Below are 25,284 nucleotides of genomic sequence, written 5' to 3'. Positions count from 1 at the left end.
ATCAAAAATAGTGTAACATAATAATATGCAAATATTATAATATATCATATTATACATAAATATATGCTGTTTTTTTACTATATTATCTAATTGATATTTTTTTATGAAGAATATTTAATAAAATTTAAAAAATAATTGTATTTTAAATCTGTTTTTTTAATGTAAACTTAACTAAAATAAGTATTACAATTTAATCTGTATTTTTTATAATTGTCTATTTATTTTTAGCATTCATACGTGTGTATATTTTCTCATAATATTCTTGTACTTTTTTATTGACATAGCGAGTCTGTTGAAAATAAAACAAAAACCTAAATTAATATTAATATATAATAGTATTATGACGTCATACAAGACGAAAGGAAAAAATGGTTAAATGCAAAACATGAATAGATGAAAATAAATGCCGGCCACAAATCTTATAAAAATGAACATTATTTTTAATATATTATCTATAATATCTTTAACATTATAATTATATACTTTGACGGCGCTTTTTAATGAAATCATTTAAATTTTTTTATTTTTAAATGGCAACATATCATTTTGAATCTATCTAATTTAAAATTTAAAAAAATATATATCCTTTGTATCATCATAAGACTCTCTTTAATGAAAATAGTCAACAATTTAAATTATGGTATTTGATATTTAAAAATTTAAAAAACTAAAATTAAATTAATTAATTATTAGAGGAAAAATAAAATTGAGCATGTTTGGTGATTTACCTTGTATAGTGATTATAATAATATTAATTATTTTGTATAATATGTTTAACCATCTATTAATTATTATTGATGTAAAATAAGCCAATATTGACGTACACGTAAACAATAAGACGCATGAATAGGTTCGCCGGAAAATGTATTAAGACTAATCTAAATATTTTGACAAATATTTTAAATTCAAATATTCTCATATAAATAATAGTATTTGGTGAAAAATTCATTTCTTTACAAGCATTAATCTTTATTTTACGATAAAAAAAAAATAGTTGATAAAAATTGGGTTTACGTAATACAACCTAACCTCTTTTAAGCAACGGCTAGATCCAATATTTACTATCAGAAACCACCCTCGAAGTTGAAGATAGAAACATTTTCTACTTTAGAAAATGTAAGCTATAGTTTATAAAAGCACAATACCTATTTTATAGTTCAAACTGTGCAATTTAAAACTACATTTTTATTTTTTAAATTGATATTACCTTTGAGTCTACAACATCTGCTTTACGTGCTATAAGAAGATGTTTTATAGTTTCTTCGTTATTACCTTGTTGGGAATACGCTCTAGCTAATAAATAATGAAATTCTCCAGGAAATGAACCAATTTCCTTTATATGATGTTCAAATGGTTTTAATTCTGCAACACAATCTAGACCTTTTTTTGCACTACCCCCATATAATTTTAATGTTGTTTTTAATATTATATTTTTATTTTCTTGAATTAATTTTATCTGAAAAAAATAGAAAACTTAAAACATGATATGTAATATAATATAATATTTAATATAATTTAATTTATTTCTATAAAATGTATATTATATATCATCAATTGTTTAATATAATATATTACAGTATAATCTAGTATAATAATTTATAATATTTTTTTATTATTATCAAAAATGAACGATAAAGGTATAAGGTTGGATTAATGAAAATAACTAAATCAATTTAAGTAAAGTTAAATAAATACAACTACATTAGATCTTAAATACAAAATTAATTTTAATAACGTAAAATAAAAAAATATATTATTGGAACTCAGTTTAAAAAAGGTATCTAACTTATTAAATTATTACATGGATCATATGAAGAATATTTTGTGCCTATATATTTATGACATAATTATATTATCAAGAAGACAAGAAACATAATAGAAGTATGCAATAAATTATAGTAAGTATTAATAGTTATTACTGTTATTATAGTATTAGATTATTTTAATTTAAAATCATACACACAGCAACATTACAAATTTTTAAAATTAGAAAAATTCCCGGGTCCACAATATTGTTTACCTGAAGCAAATATGTAAACTCTCTCAAGTGGCTTTAAAATTTAAATAAACAGAGATGATACTAGCGAAATTGAAAAATGACTGCGTTATATTTTTAGATTAATTTTAATAGATACAGATGAAGTTTATGTATTCACATATCACATTAAATGCAATAATGCTTCCACTAAATGAAATGTTGGAAACTTTTGCTTTATACTTAGTTCACAAGTATACTGATGAATATGCAACATAATATATGAATATAACATACAATGTAAACTTTAGGATTATCGTCAAGTTAATAAAAAATAACCAACGCTTGTAAATCGTTCAATTTACATAACAATTAATATTTATTACTCATTCATCTTTATTTATATTTATTAGTGCCCCTTAAAGGTATTCAAACCGAAAGTGTTCATATAAATTCAAAGTTAAGTAAGTAAAAATGCTTATAATGAAAATAATGAAAATATTGTAAAATTCGGACAAAATGATTGGCATTAAGTTTTTTAAATCATTTGGTTCATATTTCATATAGCATTATAAAAATCAAATTTTTTATATTATTAACATTATTTTTCAATTAATATAAATGACTTTTTTTTAATTAAATTAAAACGTATATTAAATTAAAATATTGTACACTCATATTTTCATAATTATTAAATTACAACGATACAATTATGATATTTAATTTAAGTTATTATAGACTTGAATACTAGAAGAGTTTACATGTGACCGTCAGGCAATGCTAAAGTAGACCCAGCAGAGTTTACAATCGCCCATATTTTTTTAACTGAAAAAAAGATAAACAAGTGAGTATCGCTTTCATTATTCTTCTACTGCAATGCATACATACGTCTGAGATTATTATTATTAAATGAGTTGTGTCCCACTAAAAAAGTTCGTAAAAGGTCATAGCCTATTTGCGTCCAATAGCCAATATCTTTTTTCTTTTTAGACAACCTAGTTGTGTATTTATAGCATAAATTACGAAAATTATACTACAGATTATTACATCATAAAACAGATTAATTATATGATTCAATTAAATAGGGTGATTCTTTTATCAATAAATGAAAATGATATTTTTGAAAAGTTGAAAATCGAAGCATTTGTTCGACAACTGATTGTGTACTCATAAATGTATATAAACATATAAAATATCTTTGTAAAAAAAAATTTCATTCATCATCATGTTCAGAATCTAAAAGATAAGTTATTCTAAAATTAATTAAATTAATTAAGTTTAGTAGTACTCAGTAGTACCATCTGGCAAATTAAATTAGTAAATATCTAGATCAGGTTCATTTGAGACCTCTTGGGGTTCTCCGTGATTAGAAAGGAGGATGGTCGATTAATAAGTAATATATATGGGAGTATAGTTTGGTTAAATGAGTAAGCGTTAGAATTTCTAAATTGTATACATTATTTTTTATATAAGGTTAACTAGGTTCAATATAGCGTATTAATACATATATAGTCAAAAATAATTATGATTCGTAATTTTATATAATTAGGTTATTATTTACTTCACATGCTATTCTCGTATCAATGAATTGTAATGTTTTATCTTCTCCTAAGTATATTTCTGCTTCTTTAATAGTTTTTTTTATCCAATATTTCATTATTCGATTTTGCTCAACTTTATGACTAAAGGCAAAGGATTCGAGCAATTGAGTTTTCTTCTTTAGACATTCGCCCGGGTTCTCTTTTAATAACTTTTGACATTTATGTGCATAATAAAGTCCTAAAATTGGTTAAAACATTTTAGATATCTATTTAAATATTAAAAAATTAATTAAACAATGTTTTTTTAATTAAGTTTTTCAACAAGAAAAGTCCCTCAACTTTTCGCATAGTACTAATGGTACTATAGTAGAGATAAACCTCAAAGTATCAATAGATCTTCAAATAAATAACAATTTAAATAAAATAAAAAAATACAATTTTTAAATTCAAAAGTTAAAATGTATGAACTTACCTTGAGCAAATGTAAATTTTACCTTTGGACAATTGTATTTAATACCATAATATTTTATCAGTTCTATGGTGGCTTGAAGTTGTGCAAGAATAATCAGTTTTTTATTTTCAAGTAATTTAACACGCTAAACAGATAAACAAAATTTATAGTTTTATTTTTATCCTTTATACACTGTTATCCATAAGTATGTTTTTATCTTAAAATATTAGGTATTATAAAATCAAATCTGATGAAATGTTTAAAAAGCCAGCGTATCATTCAGTGTTAATTTCAATAAAGAAAAAAATGTATACCCAACCGAAAATGTATGACATTTACCGATGTTAAAATAAAAAGACATTAATAGCCTATCAATTTTATCTTCACCTACGAAACCAATCGATAATCAATATTCATAAACTATTAAAAACTTATTCTTATCAAAAAAAAACCACAACCACTTTTTGATAAAATCGATTTTTTTATTTTGCTGTAACTCAAAAACAAATCATTGTAAATACTTGAAATTTTCACAAAATGTTTGTATTTGCGTTATCTATTTATGATTAAACTTTCAAATTATTTAGAATTTTTTTTCATCATCTATGTTTATAATCGTTTTTCGTATACAATGATACCTGTCATTGCATCCAAATTTAACATACTCTCTAGTTACTAACTCTACAATACGGCAAAGCGATACCCACTTGACCACCTTTTTTATATTATGTTCTTCATTTAAAAATTATTGAAAAACTACAACACGCTTGTGTAGGTTATCACTCTAAGGCTGTAGCTTAAAACTTTTTTTTTACTTCTATACCCCCCCCCCCCCTCTTCTGAAATATAAAGGTCTAAGATAAACACTGGTGTCATTCTGCTATACGTATTAACTGTTCATTGAATATAATATATTGCCGTCAAAATTTTAACTTTTAAAGTTTTCTCTTACTCAACAATAAAAATTGTATCATACATATCATATATAAATCGAAAATGCCTACAAATAGTATAAAAACATCCAAAATGTTTTAAAAATGTTAAAACTTATGTGTATTAAATACTAATATAAATACTAGATAAAAAAAATTAGAGAATCTGAGTATTTTGTATTGAATATTCAGTTAATCATTTTTTCGAAAAATGGAATAGCAATTCACTTAATTTTTTTTTTTTGTGTGCTTAGTTACTCGATTATATTGAAAAATACTAATGTAATTTTACTTTATTTACCCTACTGATAATTTACAACTTTTACAATTTTCAGAAATTTTCCTCAAAATTTATGAACCAAACATTTTTTCTTCTATAAAATACTTCTTCAGAAACAAATTTATATGTCGTACCCAATATTGAAATTAATTTAATAAAAACCAATATTAAAATGAATTCTAAGAAAGTATGAATATCAATAATTGTCAACAATTATTGAAAATATTATAATATTGAATATAAATTTTTTCAGTTGTATGTTTTGGTAATCGTTAATCTATAATATATTTTTAGAATCAATGAAAAAAATTGTAATCAACTTACTTTAGACAGCTTGTTAAGTTTATTAAATGCTCCAATTTTAATCAAATCAGCGTCATTTGATATCAAATACAATAGTTTAGAAACATCATCTAGAATTTATACAGCTTATAAACTACTAACATTAAGTTATTTTATTTGAATTATAGATTTTATGAAATAATAAATAATAATAGTTTTAATACAGGTATACATTTTAATTATAAGTAAATTGAAATATAGACGTACTTTCATTAACAGCAGGTACAAATCCAACAGCTGAAAATAAATGTTTAATGAAAACGAGGTTAATATATATTATAATTTAAACATTTAAAATAGCATAATTTTTAATTTTTAATGTATACGCATAGGCGTAAATGGGTGAGGTTTGGGGCCCTCTGGGGGGCTTATCCATCCTAGAATTGCTATAGCCTCGCCGAAAACTAATGATTTAACTACATAATACATTCGAAATCCAGCATAGAACTGAGTTACACCCCCCTCCCTCCACACAAACACAAATTTCAAAAACTTTTTGCGCCTATGCGTATAAGTATAAGTATAGTATAATATATATTTATAGTATAAATCATATTATACTATATAATATAATATATAGTACAAATATACCATGTGTTCACGGAGACAGGTAGGTAACGTTGTTTAACTCAGCACTTACGGACATAATTTTTAATTCGTTGTATGGATCATAAATCTAATCAGTAGTTACTTTAGACTAGTAGGATACTCAATTTATTTTACTTACAATGTTCTTTAAAACGTGTATTCTGCAAATACGTACCTCAACTTAATTTGTTTTTCAATAAAAACTCTTATTTTAAATTCCGAGTGGATCGGTGGTTTATTGGTATTTGACCTTACAACGATTTTCCGATTTTATTCCTATTTGGTAGAAACTGTTGCTTTAGGAAGACAGCCAGACAGGTAGGCGCTATTTATACTGACATCCATTAAGTATTTGATAAGTTGACCATTTTTTTTGGATGAATTATACAAATAAGAATCTGCAAGAGATCCATAATTTTCGTAGTTTTCTTTTCTTCATATTAAGAGAATTGAGAACGCTCTTAATTAGTGAAAATGAATAAATCTACCTCCAATATTACAAAATATGTTACGTCAGAAGTTCAACAAGGTGATCATTTATCCCCATTGCTCTTTCTGTTATTTATTAATGATCTGATTAAATATTTCAAAACTTATAAATGTCTACTATTTGTGAATGGCATGAAAATATTCATTCTTATCTGTTCTACTAATCATGCTATCTCCCTAAAACATGATTTAAATCAATTTGTAATATGGTACCTACTTATTAAATGGTATGTCTTTGAATACTTCTAAATATCTTCATAGTTTACACTTCATTCAACCGCTCCAAATCCTATAATAATTCTCATTATTATATAGAATCTATATTATAGATGATGTCTCCCTCCAATCAAGTATAAGATTCAGGTAGGTATTATCCTAATAACCGATTTATCCTTTAATGTACATATAAATAAAATATATTAGAGAAATCATCGTGGTTTAGGGTTTATTAAACGTAAATGCTCCGTTTTTAATCGCAGTTAATGAGTTGTGTCCCAACGAAATTTTTCGTACACGAATTGTCCCAACTTCCCAACTGTCTTATGAAGTTTTACACATGTTTTGTGATAATAAATACAATTCGATACTTTACACAAGAATAAAATATGTATAAAACGTATAAAATCGGTATCATTTAAATTTTGCTTAATATGTAATATACTATAATATTATTAAAATTATTTATGTAGTTATTTTTACTTTTTATTCATATTAATTAGATTAAACAAAATTGATTATTGTTAGATTAGGTCAATATTTTTACTAAAATAATATGACGATTTTTTTTACGAACTTCTCAATTTTCCTTTAAAATATAATACAAGTATATAACATATCTTTAATATTGTACTAAACAAATTTCTCAAACTGAATTTACAAAAACTTGTTTTATTTACATTTTTGCCTGACATGTATTATTATTAAAATTATTTGGGTAGTTATTTTTAATTTTATATTTATATTAATTAGATCAAACTTATGTGTATCCCCAAATAGAACTGATGGACACAATTCGTACAACTCAAAAAAAACTGAGGAACACAATTCATGTAATCTGAAAAAATCATCTCTTGAATTCGGTACAGTACTATGGAATCCTAATTAAATATATTAATTCATAAGCTAGAAAACATCCACAGAAGTTTCTTACATTCTTATGCATATAAAACCAAACTATGAACAAAAACAAGGATGTGATTGTAAACTTTTGGGGTTTAAAGTCACTAAAAATCAGACGGTTAGTTTTTTATGCTATACTTTTGTCCACAAAATCTTGAATAGAGATATCGATTACCTTGAATTATTATAAAAAATTGGTCTTAATCTTTCAATTCTATACATAATTCTCATTTTGCTATACCACAATCACAATCATAAAAATGATTTTATTAATGAGTAGTTTGGTATGTTGCCTACCAAAGTTATGCTATTAAATAAATCATTTCGGTTTTTTTTTATTTTTGTAACACGTTAAAAACATTTATTTATGATTTAAATAATTAATATTTATTTTTATTTGATAATTAGTACTCCTCACTTACTATTTACTGTACTCTAATCCCTTGAGGTGTTTGTTATTTATTGATTTATTTATAAATAAACTATTATTATTCTGAATATATAAATTCTGAATGGATCAATGGGTTATTAGTATTTGACTTAACAACGATGTGTTTTTTTATAGTTATTGTTTTATGTGTATGTATCTCATACAATTTTTACAGTGATATAAATATATGGTAAGTTCATGGAGAGTTTTCTTTGACTGTTTTTTAAATATTATTTTGCAAAGAAATTTTTATTCATAGGTGGTATTTTGATAATGCAGAATAAACATATGAGTCATTATTAGTTGCTGATATTTTGTTGGCAAATGTCAAATAACAATATTAATTGATGCTCAAATGCCCAATGTTGATTTAAAATATATTTCAAATGAAGTTAAATATGTGCATAAAAAACTAAGTTATACAGTGTTCCTGTTTTCGTTCACATATGGTGTAACGGTGTGCATATTTAATATTCATAATTTCATACAGTTTCATACAGTGTATAATATATTATATGTTTTTACCTTTTTGAAAGTTTCTTGCAAATGAACCTGAGAAAGAAAAATAACTATAATATAATCCATAAAAAATTATTTATTGTGATTCGTGGACAATTATTCATATTGGACGATTGTTAAGAATTCAAGTAATAATACAATTGTATTAGCATTTAATTGTTATTAAATTTTTTTAATATGGATATAGCTATTACGAAACAATGTGATAATTTATACTAAAATCATGCCTATAAGTGATTGTATAATGTATATACTATAATATATAGACATTATTCATAACTAATTACTAATACTAATAACTTATTAGGTGACTATTTAAAATTAATAATCGACTTATTAATGATTAATTCCAGTTAGTTAAGTAGATACGTACAATTATTTTTTAAATTACAAATAAATTTTAGGCCTATTTTTATTCTCATTTTTCTTTCAATTAATAATTTTTATTAATTAAATTACTTGTATTCCAGTTCTTAAAACTGTCTCCACTTATAGTATTAAGTAGACTTGAGATTCTATTTTTTGAACTCGTTGAATCACCTTGAAATATAAATATTAGATATCATTAATATATTTTAGCACCTAATTAGTATAATCTATTAGCACTAAGAATATTAATGTTTAAGTACCCAAACAAAATACATTTTAATTATTGTGTTACTACTTATAGCGATATAAATAGTAATACAATACAAACTTAAATTTATTCCCTTTTCTTAGACTTGAATTTAAAAAATAATCTATTTAGGTTTGAGGTACCTTTTTTATCAACACAGTCAACAGTCATCAAAATTGTTGAAATTATTAATAAAATAGTAGTAGTAAAGTGCCGTTTGACTTTCATGGTTTATTTTATCGTAAGGGTAATATTTATTTAAAATTAATATATTTAGAATCACTAGTCGTTCGATGGCACTAAAAATGCAAACATTACATTTATTACTTGTAAAATAAGCACTTAGCACACTATGTTCCTAAATGGTATCATGATTATTGTATTTAAAGAAAAACAACTAAAAATATGAAAAAAAAAATAAAATATAAAATAGGTATATAACATCATTAACATCTGTATAGATAACACATTAAAATAATGGTATAGTTTAAAAACCATAGTTATTTTCTATAAAAACTATATGTATAGAAAACTAGATGTTTCCTTTGTTAAATACAATAATAAACGAACACAATATAAAAATACACATCAGTCATCGGTCTATAATATCGCTCGTTATACCAATTTAACAGTTTAACATAACAAATTGTTTATAGTCACAATTACGAAAAACATAACACTTGTGTCAAATTGTTTTTTAAAATGTTTTTTTTAAACAAAAATATTATAAAAGATTTTGATCCTACAAAAAATAAATTGTTATTGTAATACAAACATTTTCAATACAAAACCCATTAATATTTATATTATATATTATTATCATTATTGTACTATGATAATATAAAAATATCAATGAATAACTAAAATAAAAGTTTAGTCATCTACAGCAAACTCTAATTTTTACCTTTATAACAAAATTATATTGCAAAATAATAAAATAAATATTATTACTATACTATACGTCTATACTTACAATAAAGTTTATAATTAGATATCTAAAACGTATCAATATAAGCTAAAATATAATGTAATATGTAAAAAAAATATTAATGCATAAATATTAAATATTAATATAATATAGTCTTTAACAATAATTAAAAAATAAAATGGGTATGAAGGTAAACACTTTTATTCACTCATCAACGCCCAGACCGGACCGCTGGGTCTAGAGACTTGACATTTTGTACAGAGGTTCTTTAAGCAATGTAGAGGCGCACTAAGCAACGATTTTTCAAAATTCGACCTCTAAGGAGGTAAAAGGGGGTTTTTTTTATATAGCTATAGATATATGTATTTTTTTAAATTATTTAATAATGGTTTGTTATTTCTTCTAAGCAGTTACTAGGATACTAAAAATATTAAAAAAAAAACATCTTAAGTAATTAAACATATATTTATGTTCGGTCTGGGCGTTGATGAGTGAATTACTAAATAGATAAAAAAAAAAATAAATTAATAGATAACTAAAAAATAAAAAGTAAATAGTTTATTTTAGAGTCCAGGGATGGCAAAACGTTTTGATAAAGTTATACTGAGAAATGGGAATAAATTTTTCCTTTGTGGAGTTATAAAAATATATGCAACTATTGGATAGGATCGACTTGAATTTTTTATTAAACTAATAAATATATAATAGTACATTCTAAATAATAACGCCGCTGCCGTCTAACGTATTTAACTTCCATTGCATCTTGTGACTGTTAAACACGAATTTATTCGAATACACTTTGAAATCGTTTGATCGACGTGAACTTCACACATTAACGCATGTAACACAAGGAGAACGCCGTGACGGAACACCTAGTAAATCATACGACAATCGATTCCAATCAATGAATAGGTATGTCAGATAAGTATGTTAGCCTATATAATTAAAACAAACTAAGTATTTATTTAATCATTTAATATTTTTTTTTATACTGCTATTAAAGTTATTTATTTTACTGTTCATTTATTTAAATTTCCGAAAAAATTGCACTTTTTGGTAGTTTCTAATAGAAAATTTGAATTATTTAATACTGGGGTGTTCAAAAGTAAAATATTTTTAGGTCTTAGCATTTTCTAATCAACCAAGAAAAAACAAAAAAAAATCAAAGAAAAACGGGAATATTCATCTAAAACTAGTATTAATTGACAAAATCATTTTTTTTATTATTATTATTTAAAAACAAATAAGAGCAGATAGTTGAAATTCTCACTTAATATAGTTTATATTGCCTTTTTTTATTCATAATAAAAATTTTCAAAATATTTTTAATATTTTTAAGCTATACATAGATATTTAAAATTTAAAAATTTAAAAATGTTTGAAAATGTTTTTGAAAACATAAATTAAGTTACTAATTACAAGTTGTTCATTTACAAATTATAAAAAATACATAACCAGAATATTTTTTTATAAACGGTTTAAATTAGAATTTTGACATTTGTCAAAATCGCGATAATTTACAAATTATTTTATAGTAAGAAATCCATAAGCTATTGTGAGAATGGTGATATTATCTGTATTCTGCTCTAGTTTATATACGGGCAGCACCTCTATTTTTTAAATATTATTCACACGGCGTATTGATTAGGCAATTTAAGTACATCTCAGTCCAAGGTTAGGGTACCAATATAATATTGTCTCAAAAGTACCTTTTTTTATACTAATTCTTCCCTAACTACCTAGAAAAATGCACAAGTTGCCCTCAAATATTATTAAATACATAAAAATAATACCAATCCATAAAATAGGGGAAGCAATCACTTAGATATGTAAATAATAATAATATTTATAATCAGAGGATAAATACAATTATTATAAGCGGCATAAAATGTAGTTTTTTAATAAGGTAAATAGTATAAATTTATTTAAAAAAATTGATATTTGCAGTTATATATGAAAAGGTTTTATAAATTATATAATGTAGGTATTATAATTTGTAACATAAAAAATGCAAATAATATAAAAAATAGTATACAATTATAGGTAAAATTTATAAAAATAATATGAATAGGTACAATAAAAGAATAAATACAATAATTATAATTATGCTTAGACGCGTCTAAAATTAGGCATTCTGGTAAAATATTCTCTTTGTACCAAGTGAGCTATTATTATTAATACAATTTTTATTATTTACATATTTATCTTCTCTACTTTATGGATTGGCATTATAACCATGTATATCAGGGGTCACCAAATGGCGGCCCGATGATAAATTTTAACCGACCCGCAGACAAGGAGAGAAGAAGCCGATAAAGTATTAATCGGTGACCCCTGATGTATATAATAATATGTGACTATATGAGAGTAACTGGTACATTAATTTGAAGGAAACTGATACATTTGATTGAGAGCAATTGGTACATTTTTAAAATACCAAAAACAGCCGTTGAGGGCCACTGATCAACAACCAAAGGTTTGGTTAGGTTAGTATTAAGTACTATTAAGGTTACTATTAAGTATTGTAAATACTTTCTAATAAAAATTCCTGTCAGTCAAAACAATAACGTCATAGTCAACGTGTGTTCGTATCAGTATAAATCAGTATTTGCGAACTATTACAAAATTGTTGAACGGATTAGTTAAAACTTTAGCTTTAAATTGTATCTAAATTGCCAGTAGTGTAATAATGTTTTGTCGGTCACTGAATTATTGTGCTGCGGTTAATATTCGTCCGACGTTGCTAACTTTCGGATGGCTAACGACCGTCGTCTACCTGCTTTTATAACAACGAAGTCATATCCCACAAACAAAAACACATGTTTCAAAAAAAAATATTTTCATTACTCCTAAATCTTCAAAAAAAAAATAACTGAAAATTGATTCAACTGCACAAATTAAATAATGCTATAAATACACAATTTAAATATCTAAGTACTATTATAATATTTATGATAAAAATATTTTTCGTTTATTTGAAGTGAGTGGGTATTTTTTAAAAATAATGTCTAAACAGTTTCATGAGATAAAAGAAAAACTAAAACATAAGTCTAATTTAACTTTTCCTTAATCCTCACAATATTATAATTTAATAATATATCAAAATATATTCATCATCGTGTGTTAAACAAATCCAATTCTGTACTGCGTCTAAAAAACAAAACAATTAACAATTTGATTAATTTTAAAATTTGTAAAATTTGTAAATTAATTAATTTTTTTAACCGAATTTCTTTTCTTAGTTCAGCTGTACTTAACGCCAGTTTTCGACCCATTTGGATTTCTAAATCTTTCTTCTGTTTAATTCTTTTTATTTTATTTTCTTCTTCTTCAATTTCTTTTTTAATATTACATAGTCGTTCTCTTTCAGCTTCTTTCACTCTGAAAATATTTTACTTATAACTAAATATAATATCTTATGATGCTTTCAAAAAATTGACAAGACATGATTTTAAAACACGAAAGATTTTTGTAACTTATAAAAAAATGTATTAATATAATAAATCCTATGAATCAGAATTGAATTAAAATTTGTAGTAAATAAAGTAATAATCAGTTGAATATTCTGACTTATATTTTTATTTTAGCTGACTGTGTAATCGCATTTTTAAAATGTTATCGTTTATTTAAAAATATCATATATAGCATAAGTTAATAAACATATTTTTATTATATTTGAATTAATGAACCTAGCTCTTTCAAATCGAAATGAGTAATGTAAAGCGGTATTTAGTCTATGAAATCAATATGCATGTTTACTTGCTAAATGTATTCTATACAAAGAAATAAGTAGGAGATACTTATTTTTAAAAGAAAATTTTTGGAATAAATATACAGACTCATTAGAAATGAATTTAAAAAAACAAGAAATATAGATTTTTAAATAAGTGTTGTAAAAGTAACTTGCAATATTAATTGTTTGTTAAACTCAAAGTATTAAAAATCTTAAAGCGGAATTGTATTGATTAACTAACAAACTGGTGGTAAGCCAAGTAAACGTTCTTAGAAAAAATGATAAAGTTAACAAGAAAAGCATAAAATTAAATTAAACAATTAGACAGAACATCGAAACTTGATGACAATGATAACGCAATAAAATTCAATAAATCATGGTAAACGAAGGGGCTTAGTGGAAGTTATAATGATGAAAGGTGTATAAAACTGTTAGTAATGAAAAAATAAATAACAGTTAAAATTTAAGTAAAAAAAAAAAAGGTGGGCAAGTGTGCAGGGTATGGCTCTGCTGTATTGTAGAGATGGTGACTAGAGAGTAGGTCACTATAATAGATGTGTTAAATTTGAATGCAATGACAGGTATCATTGTATACGAAAAACGATTCTGAACGGAGATGATTAGTCAGTCTAAGATAATTATTAGGATGTATTATAATATTACCTATGTTTAAATTTTAAAATATCGTAATTTTAAGCAATATCGTAAAAAATTAAATTTCATACGCTCATAAAATTATTTCTTTATTGAAGCTAGAAATTGTTTTCATGTTACTTGAAGGAAAACTAATGAAGAACCTAGTATTGGGTTTTTTAATCTTAGATATAAATCAAAAATATTTTATGAATTTTCAACTTCAAAATTCCTTGCAAATTTTCGCAATTTTAACATATTTTGTAAATTTTAAATGCTTATCAACAAAAATTGAGACTAACGATTTTTGATTTCTTTTTTACTACGATAAGTATAACTTACAATAAACCTTGAATTAAAATTTGAAGATTTTTTAATAAGCCAAATTTTTTTTATAGGCATTTCAAAAAATAAAACTTAGAAAACTCGAAATTTTAAATTGTCTATAAATAGCTTAAAAAAATTCTAAATAATTTAATCGTAAATATATAATGCTAATATAAACATTTGGTAAATATTTCAAGTATTTACAATGATTCGTTTTTGAGTTATAACAAAATAAAATAATTGATTTTGTCAAAAACTGATTATGCTTAAAAATTCCCATTTTTCCGTCACTTTTTTATGGATTATCTTAACGCAATTGAAAACTACTGGAAATTTTTGATTCCCCAAAGTACCAACTAGATTATTTTCCTTTTCGAAGAGGGGCTAAAGTAAAAAATCAAAGTATTATTTCTACTTCTACTCCAAATCGTGATGACAGAAACAAAAAAAACAAACATACATCATTGTAAAATCAATACATTCCTTATTTCGTTCAGAATCTAAGATCTTACTTGCATATTATACATTATTATACCTATACGTTTTACTTTATTTATATTCACATATTTATTATTTTAATAATCAACTATATAGATAATAATTATTATTCATATTTTAGAAAAATTCACCTTTGTATTTTAGCAGAATGTTCTATGATCCTACGTTTATTTTCTATCTCAGCTCTGAGTTTTTTATTGTCAGTGTACAGGGCTGCATTTTCTTTTGCTCTTCTTAATTGCTCATATTGCATTAACATTATACGATCTTGCCATCTTTGCATTCCATCCTCAAGTTCTCTAGCTACTCTATGGACTTGACCCATGTGTTGTTCCCGCTGTAAACTAATTAAATTATATATTATAATTTATAATATAAACATTAACACTTTTTTGATTTTAAACTTGTTATACATAGTTTTCAAATAAATATAATTAATAGTTATTACCTATATTGTATAATATATTTAAGCAAATATACAGCTAACCTTAATAATATGTATAACATTCTTTAAAATAAGGATATTTTGTTATTAATTAATAAAAAATAATAATTTTTGTAAATAAGTATTTTAATTATAAGCGATTTCGTGAAATGTATGGTTATCATTATAATAATACAGTGTTTCAAAAGTCTTCATCCGATTATAAATTTATGTAGCTCGACAATCGTTAGCCGCAGATAATATAAAGTATAAACGACTTATATTATGCTAATGGAAAAATAAGATAACCAAGTTTTGATTACTGTAAGAATATATTTTACTTTATCTAAATTAAAATATTTTCGGTAAGGTTCCGGTTCCTAATATTTAAAGGGTTGCGGTTTCAAAACCGGTACTTTTCAATACGGTTCCAGTCCCTGCTTACCATGCTCCCGCAGCGAGAAGTTAGCGGGATATTGTTATATTCGTGGATAATTTTTTGTAGGATGGAGCACTAATTTTTATATTTGTATATTCTGAAAGCACTAATTTAGCACTATAACTTAGCAGTATAGTGGAGCTTTTCATACTCCCGCTAACTTTACGGACCTATAAGTTAACCAAGCAATTTTTTTTCACAATCTTTTTAAAATCATCTTTTTTGTGACAAATTCCAATAATAAGGTAAATGCATATTCTTTCTAGTAGAATATTGTTCATATTAATTATGATCAAATTATCGCTCACCTTTTATTAGCTAATTCTCTCATGCGCATGGACATTTTGTCTAAATGATTTTGAAAAGCCTTGCGTTCTTTTGCTTGGCACGCATCGAATTTGCGACGGATTGTATCATCATGCCGTGCTTGAATTCGCTCTAATTGTATAGCATGTCGCAATTCTTCCAAACGATTTGACGACATAATTCTCTATAAATTTAAGAACAATAGCAATGTATTCACTATATTCATCATAAAAGGACATCATACAATATGTTGTTTCCGTTTTACAGATTAAAAAATATCAAGTTTTCGTTTATTAAAACCATTTTTGTGTTAAAGCTTAAATATTAGAGTTAATTGACGCATTATCAAATTTAAAATTAAGAAAAATATATCTGTATTTTTATAATATTTTAATTTTTAAAGAAGTTATTATTTTTTTTTTAATTATAATATTACGCATAATATAGGTACACTTATTATTCGTTTAAAAATTGTAAAAATCATTAAGAGGACACCAAACCACCAATAATTTATTAATGAAAATGGTAGGTATTTAAAATTACGGAGACAATACTTACAGGCATCTTACTAAATTGTATACCTTATAGGTTTATGTTCAACACAATACAGAGAAGAACTTTATCTATGTCGTAGTTTTTAAAATTATTTTTTTTAATTTAAATTTGTAAATTATATTAAGAATTAATATCAATAAAAAAGAAATGTTCAATAATAAATTAATTTACTCAAATATTTAATCTAAACATTATATAGTATTTAATAACACAAAATTGGTTCTATTGAACGCAAATTTGTTATCTGTATAGTATGTTGTACGTTTGTAAGACGGATATAAACTACAAACCATCAGCAGGTAAAAACATGTGACGTCTTCTAAGTTATAATAAAATATGATTATAATGGATGAAAACTAATAAGTTTTTCAAATTCACAAACCTTTTTATACTAAAAATATATTATATAATTACTAAAAATAACTAAAAAGTAAAAACATAACTACCAAATAACATATCGAGTTATTTATAATTATTGTTTCGAATTTTATGATAGTTGATATTTATGATGATAATTTTAAATGTATATAATAATTATAAAATATCATCTCTTGACTCATATAGATTGACGATTTCGTTTGATTTTTAAAATATAATCCCATCAAGTGTTAAGATTTAATAGATTGTATTGTAAAACAGTATAGTTATCAGTGCTAATGTTAGGAATATATTAAAATCTTAAAAAAAATTAAAATATTAAAATATTTAATATAGTAATAAACTAATAAAGTTTATCGATATTCTTGCAAACAGCTCTTGAATGAACAAAAATTACTTCTTGACTTATTTGGAGTGATTTGTTTCTTATTTCATCCGCTTTTTTCTGTTTCAAAAGATTTATGTCATGCAATCTTTTTTTGTGTTGTAAAGCGTTCATTTGTTCATAAAAATTATTGTCACTCGCGATTTTATGCTTCCTGAACTCTGTGTCTTGCTTTAATGCGTTTTCAAACAACTATGAAATATACACAAGTATAAATGTATAAAAATACTTAATTAACTAATTATATCGAAATATTCGAAATATCATCTCAAAAATGTTAGTTTATACTTATTTTTTTAAATAAAGTGAGTTAAAAGTTTACAGCGTTTATGCATATTTAATAATTTTACATGGATAGATAAATAAGGCGCTGAGTAGATAGAATATTATTCAAAAATAACCTCAATATAATATATAATTAGCATTATACTGTACGGTAGATCATTAAATATAATAACTTTGAAATAACTTATTGAATGATACATTTTAAGTTTTAAAATATACTAAATATATTAAAAAATAATTTAATTAATTAAATACCTATTCAAAATTTAAACGAACGGAACGGTGTAACTCTGCATCCCTACCTGCGAAAAATATTGGTCTACTATTCCACTCGTCAAAACTTTAAATATTTATAAATTTATTCAATTTTTTAAAAGAAATTTTCAAAAAGGTCAGATGTTATTTGAAATAACGATCGTTACGTTAAATAGATCCTCATTATCTATTATCTACATATAAATATAATTAACAGTTAACACCATTTTATTTAAATCCCATCATTTCGGTTTATTACTAAAATGTTTATTTAATATTTTTAATTTCACAACAAGACAATGATGATTACCATTAAAAATTACGCTTAAAAATAAATTCATAATACAAATATGATATACATGAATTTATATAACTACGTATTACTGTATTAGTGCAGTGTTCCCCAACCCTTTTAAACTCAACGCCCCATTTAGATTTTAAAAATCTCATACCCCCCCCCCAAATCAATTTTATCAAATTATTGAATAAAAAAATATAAATTAAAAAAAATATATATAATATTAATTTGAATTATAAATTATTTAGAATTTGCTAATATAAAATAATAACACAAAAAATACTTATGTGACTAATGACTGCCCCGAGGTTGATGATATTTAAGTGTCCATAAATATTATATCTACATAATATTATGTACATTATTACATTTGGTATTTTAAATTAATAATACCTATAGGTACCTAAGAAAGATGAATATGAATTAACACTAGAATATAGCTGACCAAATAGATACATGTACTCGTATATTGTAAATAGAACAGGGATAAAATTATATTACAGCATAATTGGCTATTATTATGTTTGATAATATTAATATATGATTATGTAATTTATTATACCTTACGGTCTTCGATTTGTTTCTTAAGTTCATTAACTTTTTTGTCTTTTTGTATAATCTGTTCTTCCAACTGTCTTTGGTTATTCTCGAATGTCACACGAAGTTCATCCAAACGCATATGTTTAACTCCATTTTCTACATTTCGTTTTGCCATTATAAAATCTTGCCATTTTTGCTTTTGTTCTTTGGTTAGTCGTTTTTCCTCTTCACGCATTTGTTCCCAGAATATATTTACTCTATGCGCTAGATCCTCTCCATATTGTCTTTCTTCACGTTTTCGCCTCATACTGTCCAAAATTTTTCGGTCTTGGTCTGGTAAATGAATACCACTGATATCCATTAAGCTTCTGAAAACACAATAATTATAACTTGTACATTTTAAATAGATTAATAAATGTTATCTTCAGAATAGTTCATGTAAGTTGTAATTTTGTGTGTGTGTGTGTGTGTGTGTACTTGTCACAGGTGCATAGCATAAGCGGTCATCTGGGAGGGGGGACTTGGGGGGGGCTTATGAGTTATCACCCCAAGTATTTCAATAGATCTGTCAAAAATCGAAGGTAATATGTTATATTTGTGTATACAAAAGGAGTGTGGGATCACTTTACATTGAATTATTTAGCCCCCCCTAAAAATTCAACCAAATGTCCGTTTATGGTGCATAATCAAGATTTATCTTTTCAATGTGTTTTAATCATACCTATAATATGTGGTAGGCTTTACACATTAGTAGAAGTTACTGTATGTCCATATATATGTCCCCAAGAGCGTGCGTGCGTGCGTGCGTGCGTGCGTGTGTGTGTGTGTGTGTGTGTGTGTGTGTGTGTGTGTGTGTGTGTGTTATGTCTATATGTGTGTACTATTTAAAAAAATTAATAAAATAAAATACTTAAAATACTACAGTATTTTCTTATAAGAAAAAAATTGTCCAGATCAAAATTATCATTATTTTTAATAATGTATAATATAATTTAATCAAAAGATTAAATAATAAATTATATTTTAATTTACTTTTAAGTCTTTGACAATCATTTATGATTTTTTTATGATTAATATATAGTAATACTCTGTTATAGACACTATTATTCGCATACAGGTCATACTATCATATAGATAACTATTAACAATTATCATAAATCAATATTAATTATAAAAAAATTAATTCAAAATCAATAAATTACATAAAAAAAGCTAAAAAATATTCGCATTTTGCATACTCAATTTTTGCAAAAATAATTTATGAATACGTCTATAATAAAAATAAAATTAAAATACGTACCTCGCATTTCCAGATTGTGAACGCTTTCGTATAAGTTTCCGCTTATTACTCGTCGTGTCTGGTTCACGTCTTTCGAGAACTGCAATCCGATCGACTTCTTTACACAGTTCTTTTAAATCCATCAAGTCATTTATGCTTTTTGATTTTTTACAACGGCGTTTTCGTCTTTTTGTGACATGATGTACGTTTCTATATTATACATAGGAGTTTCTATATATAAATAGGCGGGGGACTTAAATTAGATTTTCGGATGAGCTATAATACCTATAGTCTAACGACTGCGATTAAAAATTTCAATAGTTATCTATTTATCCATTTTTATTAACTTATTAATTATGAAAATAAAGAATAATTAATTTGATGTATTTTTTTTTTTTTAATTTCGAAAGATTTAATGCAACGCAAAAATATTTACCTAACCCAGTGTTTCTTAAAATATTTGATATCCCGGAACACAGAACCATATTTTTTTTATGCGGAACCCCTATGACCATTTTCTTTAAAAAGGAGGGTACACAAAACATGGCGACTGAGTTTCGCGGAATACGGTTTAAGAAACACTGATATAGTCGTTTTAAGTATGATCATATAATTATTGGTTATAATTCATTATATGTACTGTATAATGACTATAATGTCTATTCTGGAACCTGAATTGGTCAAAATATTATCTAGATAATTATTCGAACAAAAATGTAATTAAATAATTTTCAAACATAATGCTAATACAAAATATAAATACATTTGAATTCTTTACTCTCTAGTTTCTTCTTTAGTTCTTTAAATAGTTCTATATTTGTTTCATTCATAGTATTTTTCTATTTATTTAAAATAAAAAATTTACAATCGATAACTTAAAATACAATGCTAACTATTGTATTTTAATACGTAACTAAATGTTTTAATTACTAAAATATCAACCATATGTTAACTAAGATAAAATTATTGAAAATTATTCGAATATACTATGTTTGAAAATTAGTTGAATATTGTTTTTAAATTATTCTAATAAAATATTATCTAAATAAACAATCATTTAAATAAAATTGTATTCGAATGATACCCAACTCTGACTGAAGTCTGAAACTAACTATAAATACTATATTGGGAGAAGAGTTAACTATCTATAGTTCGTCTATGGAGTAAGAATGGGGAGACTGGCGTAACAATATTGGTGCCTTAGATGAAATCCTATGTCTTTGCGCACCTCTTTCTCAATAATTAATTGTATTTTTTTTAGATACAATATTTTTGTAAGATAAAATAAAAATTATAAGATTTCTTATTACAAAAAAATTTTTGGCAAGACCATATAGAGATATTAAATTATTAATGAATAAATAATAATGATTAATAACTGAAAATTATATTTTTAATAAGTAGGTACATGTTATATGAAAAAAGATTTATTTTTCAGTTTTCAATTTAAAATTATTATAGGTACCTATCTATCTATAAATATTTAAATATTGTTGAGGCACTTTCCTATTATAGCTGGTGCCCTAAGCGTAGGCCCTAGTTGCTCACCATTAACTCCGCCCTTAGGAATGGGTATACGAATAATACATGTATATGTTTAAAATAAATATTAAATAGGTACCTAGTCACATATCTATAGCGATATTACTATATATCAGCATCTATCGATTCAACCCAGTCCAGAAACTACGGTACCTATTTATAAAATATAATCTTACAACTCTATAAATATTTATTGGTACTTAACATCCAAGTAACTAAGTAAGCATATTATACTAAGTAATAATATGTTATAATTTATAACGAAAAAATTACTTTTCATCTTCATTTAATTTATTTTGAATGGACTTGGTGCGTCGCATGTTTGAAGCAATATTGTTTCGATAAGACATTTCTTTTCTCAGACATTGTTTTCTTTTTTTTCGTGTTGATGTACTATCAGTTATAGTTTCACAGAACAACAGTTTATTTCTCTCTTGTCTACATGCTTCAAGCTTTTCTACATAATGCATAGACAATCACATTTAATAAACTAATAAATTATACGAATAAGTATAGATTAACAAATAACAATAACATGACGGCTGACGGCCTATACCTAGTTTTATTTAATACACATAAAATCTGAATGAGTAAATAATGTTATAGTCTTATATTGATCAATAAAAAGTTAATTATTTATTAAATATCTATAACACATTATAGGAATGTTAATTAATTAATTTCACTTGGAATATCCAATATTATCGTCGTTTCACATGTTTATTTTACTAGAGCAATTAACTTTTTAAATAGGTAACTATCTTACGTTCTTACATTAATAACAAGTTAGGTATATACTTACTATATTATGTAGACGTTACGGTCCAAGTGGATAAATCAGTCATTGTAACACAATGCCCGGACATTGTATACAATGTCTAAGATGTTTGGACAAAGTAAATAATACATAGGTTTATGTAATTCCCATATAAACTCTCGATAACTCGAAATAAAATTAATCGTTTTTCATTATCTCGAATACACAAATAAAAGTTTTATTACGGTAAAAATAACTAAAAATTAAGTAATACATTCAGTATAGTGATTGTGATTTCATGCGTTTGTAGTCAATACCTACCTATTACTTACTTGTAGTCGTTCATATTATATAATATAATAGTGAAAAGAAAAATAAGCATAAATTAATTATCCTTGAAATTAATTTTTACATTCTTACAAAAACAAAAGTAATATTAAACAAATTTTAATGATAGATTTAAAAATATATATATATATTTATTTATTATTGTAGTTTATTAACATGTATGTAGTATTAGTACTTTATAAGTATTCAAATTATGAATTTTAAGCATTCGAATTATTTATCAATTTTTTAATACTTAATAGAACTCGATATCTTGAAATTTTTCCTGTTCTCCTTGAGATTCGACATAACGAGAATCTACTGTAGGATGTATATTATATAGGTATTGTTTTAGTAATAAGATAATAATACAATTCACACCAATCGACCAATCCATTTAAAATGTCTAATAATTATCTAATGCAATTGCTCTTATTACTTATTAGCAATTAGGTACATACCTAATACTGCAACCAAGCAAACTTATAGGATCTACGTTAACCCCATCCATCGTTATAAGCTTTTATAAAATCTAAATCAATATTAGATCAATTTTAAAAATGCCAAAATTCAATTCTCTTACCTATAAGTACAACTGTTCAGAAAGTTAATTTCAAATTTTCAAACTAATATTTATTCACGTCCAATGTGTAAAAAATAGTCCTTCACGCTCACTTTTTTAAGGAACACATTTTCACATTATGCACGTTCTTAAATACCTAACTAAATACGTGAATACCTTTAATTCACATTTGGTAGATAGTTCGTTATTACTATTTTATAAATATTAAAATCAAAATACTGAGCAAGGTATGAATTAATAAACAACAATAAATTATAAATAATTATTTTTAAATATAATTTGAATACTCTAACAATTGTTTTATATTTTATTCCTTAAAAGTTTAAAATATCATTGATTTATACGTTCTATTTAATATAAGTGAGTGACGTTCGTATGTCGTTTTCAAAACATGAACGAGAACTTCTCAAACACTGGAGTACTAATATAAGTTATACATTTGAATTTCAAGTAGCAGAAAGGGCATAGTGCAGCGTCTGGAATCTTTTTTTAAGAATACAAGAGTCTCTCTATTAATTTGTTACAACTTTAATTGGTAAGGGAGAATAGGTACATGTGCATGAAATTTTTCTTTTGAATATTGCAAACTCTTCAAATTATAAATGATGTTACAAATTTATTATGGATTAATCAATGACGGTTAATAAAGATAAAAATAAAATATTGCTGTTTTGCTGAAAATATACAATTTTCGATTTATTATAAATCGCATAATTTCTTTTTAGCTTTCTTTATCATACTTCTAGTTATTTACTTAATTAATGATGATTGAATAAAATTAATAGGTATCTAATTGTTTATCTACAGAAAATTAAAGAAGTACCAAACAATAAATAGGTTTACATATTATACCAAGTGGTATATGTTTTACTAATTAATTATTGTTATGATATTCTTTTGATGTACATTTTATTTTATACCATTTTGTCAACTAAATATCCTCGAACTTCATAAATTTGATATACCTAGTCATACAATAAGTACACGGATTAGGTTTTAAAATTTATGAATTTAACATTTATTATAATATTTTAATATTGTCGATTGGAATTATTTAATATTTAGTAAATATTAATATGTTAGTAATTACATATTTTTCAACTGCCTATTATATTCATTTCAATAATACTTACCTTGTCTAATTTTTTCATGTTGTTGATAAACTGGATACGCTAACTTAATTGACACATCAAGGTCTTTAGAAATGTCTGCAGCACTCTTGTACAATAACTCATCAGGCTATGAAAATGCTGAAAATCAAATAAAGATACTAATACTAACTATACCACTTGCCTTTATTTTAGCCTTGCGGCATGCTAATAGTGATCGCGGACTAGTCAGTATGAAAGGACTCAAATGTCCACACGTATCAAAATTTGTCAAATCCAACACATCTGAAGAGGTTGATTCCGTAACACTACTCCCCATTGTTAAGATAGAGTTTGAATTTTATACTTATAAAATTAAATAGTGTTAGTAGAACATCTATTCTGTAGGAATATTGGTGCCTGTTAGTACCAGGTATTGTTG

At 24.6% G+C, this 25,284-nt stretch overlaps 2 protein-coding genes across 5 annotated transcripts; both read right to left on the bottom strand.

The window, feature by feature from the left end:
• Positions 1 to 214: 214 nt before the first annotated feature.
• On the bottom strand, positions 215 to 9,627 carry LOC113548122. The gene is made up of 9 exons (XM_026948811.1): positions 9,426 to 9,627; positions 9,126 to 9,206; positions 8,673 to 8,699; positions 5,729 to 5,758; positions 5,504 to 5,592; positions 3,989 to 4,112; positions 3,537 to 3,754; positions 1,208 to 1,456; positions 215 to 289 (listed from the first exon to the last, which is right to left on the bottom strand). Exons 1-9 carry the CDS (start codon positions 9,508 to 9,510, stop codon positions 215 to 217), a joined length of 978 nt encoding a protein of 325 aa, XP_026804612.1. The 5' UTR covers positions 9,511 to 9,627.
• A 1,157-nt stretch (positions 9,628 to 10,784) lies between these two features.
• Positions 10,785 to 25,245, bottom strand: LOC113551957 (golgin subfamily A member 6-like protein 6). Of its 4 annotated transcripts, XM_026954576.1 has the most exons (11): positions 25,048 to 25,245; positions 24,888 to 24,993; positions 22,361 to 22,544; positions 20,567 to 20,755; positions 19,289 to 19,634; positions 17,901 to 18,080; positions 16,573 to 16,754; positions 15,533 to 15,745; positions 13,436 to 13,591; positions 13,288 to 13,360; positions 10,785 to 11,082 (listed from the first exon to the last, which is right to left on the bottom strand). In XM_026954576.1, exons 1-10 carry the CDS (start codon positions 25,180 to 25,182, stop codon positions 13,324 to 13,326), a joined length of 1,728 nt encoding a protein of 575 aa, XP_026810377.1. In that variant the 5' UTR covers positions 25,183 to 25,245; the 3' UTR covers positions 10,785 to 11,082; positions 13,288 to 13,323. The 4 variants fall into 4 exon arrangements, with proteins under 4 accessions (XP_026810377.1, XP_026810385.1, XP_026810368.1 ...); XM_026954567.1 differs by lacking the exon at positions 10,785 to 11,082 and having other exon boundaries at positions 13,221 to 13,360; XM_026954584.1 differs by lacking the exons at positions 13,288 to 13,360; positions 13,436 to 13,591.
• Positions 25,246 to 25,284: the final 39 nt, after the last annotated feature.

Source organism: Rhopalosiphum maidis, chromosome 1, assembly GCF_003676215.2.
Source record: "Rhopalosiphum maidis isolate BTI-1 chromosome 1, ASM367621v3, whole genome shotgun sequence".
In the NCBI taxonomy this organism is placed as follows: domain Eukaryota; kingdom Metazoa; phylum Arthropoda; class Insecta; order Hemiptera; family Aphididae; genus Rhopalosiphum; species Rhopalosiphum maidis.
Note: the sequence above shows the minus strand (reverse complement) of the source record. Positions and strands in the feature narration are given on the sequence as shown.

Excerpts from the sequence above, each read along its gene's own strand:
- LOC113548122 (XM_026948811.1), bottom strand. The coding sequence starts at position 9,510 with ATGAAAGTCAAACGGCACTTTACTACTACTATTTTATTAATAATTTCA. Across the intron at positions 9,207-9,425 it reads TGACTGTGTTGATAAAAAAG|GTGATTCAACGAGTTCAAAA; the intron begins GTACCTCAAACC and ends TTATATTTCAAG. Across the intron at positions 4,113-5,503 it reads AACTTAACAAGCTGTCTAAA|CGTGTTAAATTACTTGAAAA; the intron begins GTAAGTTGATTA and ends TTATCTGTTTAG.
- LOC113551957 (XM_026954576.1), bottom strand. The coding sequence starts at position 25,182 with ATGGGGAGTAGTGTTACGGAATCAACCTCTTCAGATGTGTTGGATTTG. Across the intron at positions 13,592-15,532 it reads CATTCTGCTAAAATACAAAG|AGTGAAAGAAGCTGAAAGAG; the intron begins GTGAATTTTTCT and ends AAATATTTTCAG. Across the intron at positions 13,361-13,435 it reads GAACTAAGAAAAGAAATTCG|ACGCAGTACAGAATTGGATT; the intron begins GTTAAAAAAATT and ends TTTGTTTTTTAG.